The sequence below is a fragment of the Ooceraea biroi genome, chromosome 13 (assembly GCF_003672135.1).
Source record: "Ooceraea biroi isolate clonal line C1 chromosome 13, Obir_v5.4, whole genome shotgun sequence".
Classification (NCBI taxonomy): Eukaryota; Metazoa; Arthropoda; class Insecta; order Hymenoptera; family Formicidae; genus Ooceraea; species Ooceraea biroi.
In genome coordinates, this window is record NC_039518.1 from 1,777,238 (window position 1) to 1,785,433 (window position 8,196).

The 8,196-nt window shown below is 38.0% G+C and overlaps 1 protein-coding gene across 2 annotated transcripts; it reads right to left on the reverse strand.

The window, feature by feature from the left end:
- Positions 1-644: 644 nt before the first annotated feature.
- On the reverse strand, positions 645-5,296 carry LOC105283927 (chitinase-like protein Idgf4). 2 transcript variants are annotated; one of them, XM_026974572.1, is made up of 7 exons: positions 5,145-5,296; positions 4,576-4,705; positions 4,246-4,496; positions 3,329-3,632; positions 3,082-3,244; positions 1,637-1,678; positions 645-1,291 (listed from the first exon to the last, which is right to left on the reverse strand). In XM_026974572.1, the coding sequence occupies exons 2-7, from the start codon at positions 4,694-4,696 to the stop codon at positions 829-831; spliced, it is 1,344 nt and encodes a 447-aa protein (XP_026830373.1). In that variant the 5' UTR covers positions 4,697-4,705; positions 5,145-5,296; the 3' UTR covers positions 645-828. The 2 variants fall into 2 exon arrangements, with proteins under 2 accessions (XP_026830373.1, XP_011345360.1); XM_011347058.3 differs by lacking the exon at positions 1,637-1,678.
- Between the last annotated feature and the right edge of the window lie 2,900 nt (positions 5,297-8,196).

Here is an 8,196-nt window from a genome sequence, read left to right on the forward strand (position 1 = left end):
GCGATGCGCCGATCGGTTGGATCGTCCGTGTGTGTGTGTGTGTGTGTCATTACGCGCATCGTTATCTTCGTTTTGAGTTCGCGTCGAATGCAAAGATAAATTCAATTCGACCAGCGCGAAAAAGGATTGCGATAATTGTGACTATCCGATATGCCGCATAATCCTCAATGTTGTTGAATATGTTGACGAGTCTAGTCTATTTAAGATGAGATGAACCTTTGCTATACACCCGTGCAAAAATGTATCGTTTGACCGAAAAAAATAGACTGCACGAAAAATATATATTATCTAAAAAAATATATATATATGTATCATATACGTGCTATTTATATACAGTTTTCCTTCTTCGTTCGTTCTTCCATGATTTATCTCTTTCAATGTAATCTGTCTCATAAATTCCTACAAACTCTTATACTCTCGCAGACGGCAATTTTACGAGTAATAACTATGAACAATATTTGACCAGTAATAATCATACAAATTAAATTCCAGTCTGTTTATTTTGCAGCTTTTGTAAGGCATATATAACGTACTATACCTATCTCTCGAAAATAATTGGAGATCATAAAAACAAACTCTTCGAATCATGAGAAAAGCAATTTTTATTAGCATATAAAACAGTCAACGTTACAATCTCATTAAAATTCTCTCTTCAAAAAAGTTATCCTCCCGATCTTATTGAGAATCCCCGATAACGCGGGTCACGCGTATATGAATGTAATAACTTTTGTACACGAACAGTCACCCAAGGCATCTTCGCGAAACAAACAGGATTATTTTTTAATTTTAATCTCGACCATCAAAATATATTCTTCGCTTCTACGTCAGCTACAGCTTGTACTTAGCTGCCCTGATAATGGGATATTTGTCGCCGGTGCAAACTCCTCGGAAATCGTCCAACGACAAATCCACGATCGCTATACCGCCGAGGCCCTTCGACTTGACGAACGCAGCCTTATTGCCGGCGGTGTCCGGGTCCTCGTAACCCGCCCAGATCCCTTGCTCTCCCGTGTCGGCGTTGTACGACTGATACGCGTAGCTACCATACTTCTTGGATGGGTCGCCGACACGTCGCAGTCGCCCCGCCGCATGTTCAGTCAGCTTGGAGCACATCTCCGTGTAGGACAGCAAGCCCTCTTCGTTGGTGTTGGGTCCAGGACCACCCGGACCATCAGTCACGATAGGCGGCACCCCCGAGATTTGGCTATCGGCAGTCAGTTTCCACGTGCGAGCGTACGTGGGGATACCGACAACAATTTTACCGCCAGGAGTGCCATTCTCCAGCCAATATCTATGGGAAGTTTTACGGGTGTTTTATTTATATCGAAAATTAGGAAATTGTTATTAGCGTGTACACAAAAAAGAGGGGGACAGAGCGAAAATGTATTAATTTTAATACATTTTAATAGGTAAGCTTTAGGAGGAGAGAGAGAGGGGTTACAGAGGCAGCCAGAGTATGAAAAAGATAATATAAAATAAATTATAATAATATAAATAAGATATTAATATAATTTATATTATTAAGATTAATTTATAATAAGATATTAATATAAAGTAATTGCTTAATTTCATGTCTCGTGAAGACATGGGGAAGTAAGAATTAAGAATGCGCTATGGGGAAGAAGAACAGGTTTACCTTGCTGCCGAATCAATATTGTCATCCCCCACGTGTCCATAACTGCCGTAAATTTTGATTGTGTTATATACGTTAAGAATAGATATTTGTGCGAAGATATATTGGGTTGGCCAAAAAGTAATTGCGTTTTTTTTATATAAATAAAAGGCGAATTTTTCATGGGAAGCAAAAACTTTATTAAACAATGTATTGTCCATTTTGTTTGATTATCTTTTGCCATTTTTCAGGCAACTTCATGATTCCGCGCTCAAAAAAGTTCTTATCTTTTTCAGCAAAAAACAATTCCAACAACGATTTGATATCCCCATCAGCAGTAAAGGTTTTACCATTCAAGGCGTTTTGCAAAGAACCAAACAAATGGTAATCTGATGGTGCCAGGTCTGGCGAATATGGTGGATGTGGTAACATCATGGTAACACGTCCCATCCAAGCTGCAACAATTTTTCACGAGTGACCAAACTTGTACGTGGTCTAGCGTTATCATGGTGAAACACAACACCTTTGCGATTCACCAATTCTCGACGTTTCTGTTCGATGGCATCATTTAATTTATCCAGTTGACGACAGTATACGTCTGAATGAATGGTTTGATTCCTTGCAAGCAGCTCAAAATACACAGTCCCACCAGACTGACAGCATAATCTTTCTTTGGTGAATATCTGCTTTTCAAGTGCTTTCAGCAGGTTCATCACGCTTGCTCCACCATCTTTTTCGTTTGACGTTGTTGTAGACGATCGATTTTTCGTCGCCTGTTATCATACGTTTCAAAAATCGATCATTTTCCTCACGTTTCAAAAGAGAATCGCAGATGTCAATACGCTTAGTGAGATGAATTTCTTTGAGCTCATGTGGTACCGAAATATCGAGCTTACTAATGTATCCAAGTCGTTTTAAATGGTTCTCAACACTCGATTTCGATATGTTAAGATTCTCAGCAATCTCTCGTGTCGTTAAACGCCAATTCGAATCGATCAGTGCCTTTATTTTGCCATCATCAATTTCGATTGGCCTTCCTGAGCGTGGTGCATCTTTCACATTAAAATCTGCAGATCGAAATTTAGTAAACCAATTTTGACACTGCCGCAGTTTTAAAGCACCTTCGTCATATACATGACATAACTTTTTATGAGCTTGCACAGCGTTTTTCCCTTTTCGGAAGTAATAAAAGAAAATATGAGGAAAATGTTCTTTTTGATTTTCCATTTTGAAATCGACGGCAAAGAAACAATTGTTAACGAAATCGTGTACTTTCTTTTTGTAAAACAAGCTTGAACTGTGAGTTGTTAACCTACATAATGAATTTGCGGTTTAGAATAAAGTTAGTTACATTTCAAGACATGTATGTCCATCTATTGGAAAAAAACGCAATTACTTTTTGGCCAACCCAATATTACACGAGAAAAGAACGAATTAACGCGCTCATAGAAAAAAAAAGTCCGGTTTACCTTGACGCAGCGTTAACATTGTCATCCGCAACACGTCCGTAACTGCCATAAATCGGAGCCGGATAATCCGCTTCCTTCGGATTGCGGTCCGGTGTCTTCTGATCGAAAGCAAAAAGATGTACGGCTTCGATGTTCGGCGCTAATAATCTGGCGTCGTAATACACTGTCGAAAAATGGCGAGACACATAATTATTACACTTATCACCAACTATATTTATCAGTAATAAGATGTATAAGGTGCACTAACCGCTTGCGTTGACATGAGGCAGCACCGTGACAGTCAGAGACTTAAATCTCGGCCTGAGTTGCGCTTTGAGGTCACGAACCAGAATAGTGAAACCGTCGCGATGCTCTTGTTCCTTATCATCTTGGAATTTCCCATAGCCCAATCGTTTCTTGAGACCATGCCAGAAGGAGCCGAGAGTACTGCGCTGTTTCTTGACTTTGACGGGAGGGAACTGCCACGCCAGGTCAATTCCGTCGAAGTCGTAGTCATTTAGCAACCGGTTCACAGAGTTGATGAACTTCGTTCTGCCCTCCGAGGTCTCCGTCTATCAATTTTTCAAGGACTTGTTAATGAAATCGTATCCATTTCATGATTCTTCGTTAGATCAGGAATTAAAAATTATTGACGCATGAAGCGAAACTGAATGGAACGAAATCATTTTTCTGATCTCTAGATACAATTATTTAGATTTTCATCTAGATGCGATCATTGTTTTTTTATCTTTTATCTATATAATTAAAGTATGTAGCATCTTTATCTCAGATAAAAAAGATCTCAGAAGAAAAGTGATATATTTTATAAAAACATTTAAGATAATGTAATCAGTGCGCACTGAGTGCAATTTTCACAAAAAATATCGCGTATTCGAAAACACTGTTATTACATTATATATAATATCCTTATTATATGTAATATATTAATATTAAAATAATAATAATATTATAATAAAAATAGTATTAAAATATTTCTATTTTCCGTAGTTGCTTCGAGCGTACTCTTTTTATATATCCTAAATATTATTATAATTATATTATTTAAATTGTTTTAAATAATAATAATAAATCATACTCTTTATTTAATTATCTGAGATGCATGCGCATGTGTTTTGTCTAATCTGCATCCAGATTATTTCAAGTTATCTAAACGTAACTGCTCACCAATACGAGGTACTTGTGCTCCTCATCGTAAGGATCGGAGTTTCCACCGACACTCAGATAGATCTTTAGGTCGGGGAACGATCGCTTCAGCTGCGTGGCGAGTCTGTAGTAAGAGTAACCCGATCCGGTATCCAAACTCGGCGAGCCAGGGGTGATTTCAAAATTTGAATTGATATGAGCGTATCCGTAAATCAGATGAGTGCAGAGGGACAAAGCGGGTCTGGTGTCCTCGAGTTGAAATTTCGCAGGGCCTTTAAAAGTATAAGAGAGCTTATTTTGTATCTTCGATGAAAATGAACACAATATCTTTCTTGTTTTCGGTAAGTTTACCTTGCCTCTCGTAGGCGGTACTGTTCCAGTAACAGACCACTTTGCTGTGCTCGAGAGGATCTACGCCGAGCGCAGCCTGGATGCACAGTATCACTAAAACGGCCGAGAGTAACGTCTTCATCCTCGCTGTCTGGAATGATAACGTGCCCGTATTATTCTCCATAATTAATCCGATCAGCCGCGTACGTATTAAATCGATTTTGCATTGCGTCACGCCGATTAGCGGACTAATACAATAACGCTTGATCCGTACTCATGGCACGGTCGAAAGTCAAAATATTATTCAAGCAAAGGAGCACCGTAGCACGATTATCCAATACACAACATAGAGACACGTAGAAAGTTAAATAATTTCTTAAAAGACAATTAATATATTCAACTATTATTCACTGCTTTCACGATTTAATCTTGAGTAGAAATTTTGTCATGCAAATGCTATTTTTATAGTTTTTGAATTTAGTTCTTCTATTTATTTAATTCAATAGTTTACATTGTTTGATTAGAATTTATCAATTTTCCAAATAATACTTTCTCCCTCTCTCTATTTGAAGTATTCTTTAGCTTCTTACCTTCGGTAACGAAAAGAACGTACTGACGCGCCGTTGCTCCTCGTCAGGGACTTTGAAACCTCGATCCGATCTTCGGTCCGAGTAGTGGGGCCTGCCGATATTACGTCAGTCCCGTGATCGCTCATAACGAGTCTCGTACCATATGGTACGTACATATACATATATGGTATATATCCTTCGTGTATATACATAATGCCAAGGTGCGTTGCGAGAATTCGTCCGATGAACGGTCGAGACACACTAAGTCTCCAACAAGGTCAAACGTTGCGAAAAGTGTCCTCGAGAGACGAACCAATGTATTTAGTTAAATATAAACCTATCAATATTCTCCGTTGGCAACCATTAACAATTATCACACATTCTCGCGCGAGAAATCAAGCGATAGCCGGAAAATTAGCTCAGGGACTCAGCTAATGTTTCTATTCCGAGAACGTGATACCCTTATTTTCTTCCTTTAATAGAATTTTTAATAAAATTGACTCACGATGCGACCAATGCATCACAATTATTTGTTGAATTCCATTTTGATATATTTGATAAATAAAAAAGACAAATACGTTGGCCAAATAGATTTTATCTTTCTGACTGTGTGCATTTTCTGTCTCCTGGGAAATCGTGGGAAATTCGAATTTCGAGGGCGAGGTTTTATCCCTGTAGGCTTTGAAGGATCGATCGCTGACACATGCATAAATATGAACCGCTGTGCGGTTTCCCGGTTTCATTCCGAGTCACCTCGAGCATAAAAAGCGCACGTTTATTAGCGATGTCTGCTGATTTGCAAATACGATATTAAGCGCTGAAAAGAACTAAAGTAAAGCGAGACTATCACGATCAATAAAATCGGAGACGCAATATGCAATTTACAATTCATATAAAAATACGAGCTGTATACAAAAACATTCGTTGCATTTCTATTCGTTCGAAAATTCGAACTCGACTGATTAGTATTCATAATAAATATTGAGCCGTAAGAAAAAATCGCACGTTTATTAGCGATGTCTGCTGATTTGCAAACGATATTAAGCGCTGAAAAGAACTAAATTAAAAATTAGCACTTTTTTAAGCAATTTTTATTTTTATTATTTTTTTCATAAATTCTGAAGGACGAAATCATGAATATATCGCGAAGATAACAACTGACAGTAACTTGTCTACAGAATTTCGACATTTGAGATTTAGCTATATGTATATCTCTTTAGAATGGAAGATTTTGACCGTGTTACGGGTGTAAATCAATTTATCCTTCAAAGTAAAATAACACAACAACACGGTCGGAAATTTCTGCGCGGAGATTGCTGATACGTGATCTCCTCTAATCTTTGCGAGGATACTCACAAGGAAGGATAATTGGACGTGATCATTCAATGTAATCGTTCAAGAAAAGACGGTGACGTGATCGAGCAATACTAATCGTGTCACTTCCAACCAAGTCAAAAAAAGTCTTCCATCAACATATGCTACTATCTATTGGGTTGGCCAAAAAGTAATTGCGTTTTTTTCCAACAGATGAACATACATGTCTTGAAATATAACTAACTTCATTCTAAACCGCAAATTCATTGTGTAGGTTAACAACTCACAGTTCAAGCTTGTTTTACAAAAAGAAAGTACACGATTTCGTTAACAATTGTTTCTTTGCCGTCGATTTCAAAATGGAAAATCAAAAAGAACATTTTCCTCATATTTTGTTTTGTTACTTCCGAAAAGGGAAAAACGCTGTGCAAGCTCATAAAAAGTTACGTCATGTATATGGCGAAGGTGCTTTAAAACTGCGGCAGTGTCAAAATTGGTTTACTAAATTTCGATCTGCAGATTTTAATGTGAAAGATGCACCACGCTCAGGAAGGCCAATCGAAATTGATGATGGCAAAATAAAGGCACTGATCGATTCGAATTGGCGTTTAACGACACGAGAGATTGCTGAGAATCTTAACATATCGAAATCGAGTGTTGAGAACCATTCAAAACGACTTGGATACATTAGTAAGCTCGATATTTGGGTACCACATGAGCTCAAAGAAATTCATCTCACTAAGCGTATTGACATCTGCGATTCTCTTTTGAAACGTGAGGAAAATGATCGATTTTTTAAACGTATGATAACAGGCGACGAAAAATGGATCGTCTACAACAACGTCAAACGAAAAAGATGGTGGAGCAAGCGTGATGAACCTGCTGAAAGCACTTGAAAAGCAGATATTCACCAAAGAAAGATTATGCTGTCAGTCTGGTGGGACTGTGTAGTTTGAGCTGCTTGTAAGGAATCAAACCATTAATTCAGACGTATACTGTCGTCAACTGGATAAATTAAATGATGCCATCGAACAGAAACGTCGAGAATTGGTGAATCGCAAAGGTGTTGTGTTTCACCATGATAACGCTAGACCACGTACAAGTTTGGTCACTCGTGAAAAATTGTTGCAGCTTGGATGGGACGTGTTACCACATCCACCATATTCGCCAGACCTGGCACCATCAGATTACCATTTGTTTCGTTCTTTGCAAAACGCCTTGAATGGTAAAACTTTTACTGCTGATGAGGATATGAAATCGTTGTTGGAATTGTTTTTTGCTGAAAAAGATAAGAACTGTTTTGAGCGCGAAATCATGAAGTTGCCTGAAAAATGGCAAAAGATAATCAAACAAAATGGACAATACATTGTTTAATAAAGTTTTTGTTTCCCATGAAAATTTCGCCTTTTATTTATATAAAAAAAAACGCAATTACTTTTTGGCCAACCCAATATATGGCGAAGATGCTTTAAAACTGCGGCAGTGTCAAAATTGGTTTACTAAATTTCGATCTGCAGATTTTAATGTGAAAGATGCACCACGCTCAGGAAGGCCAATCGAAATTGATGATGACAAACTAAAGGCACTGATCGATTCGAATCGGCGTTTAACGACACGAGAGATTGCTGAGAATCTTAACATATCGAAATCGAGTGTTGAAAACCATTCAAAACGACTTGGATACATTAGTAAGCTCGATATTTGGGTACCACATGAGCTGAAAGAAATTCATCTCACTAAGCGTATTGACATCTGCGAT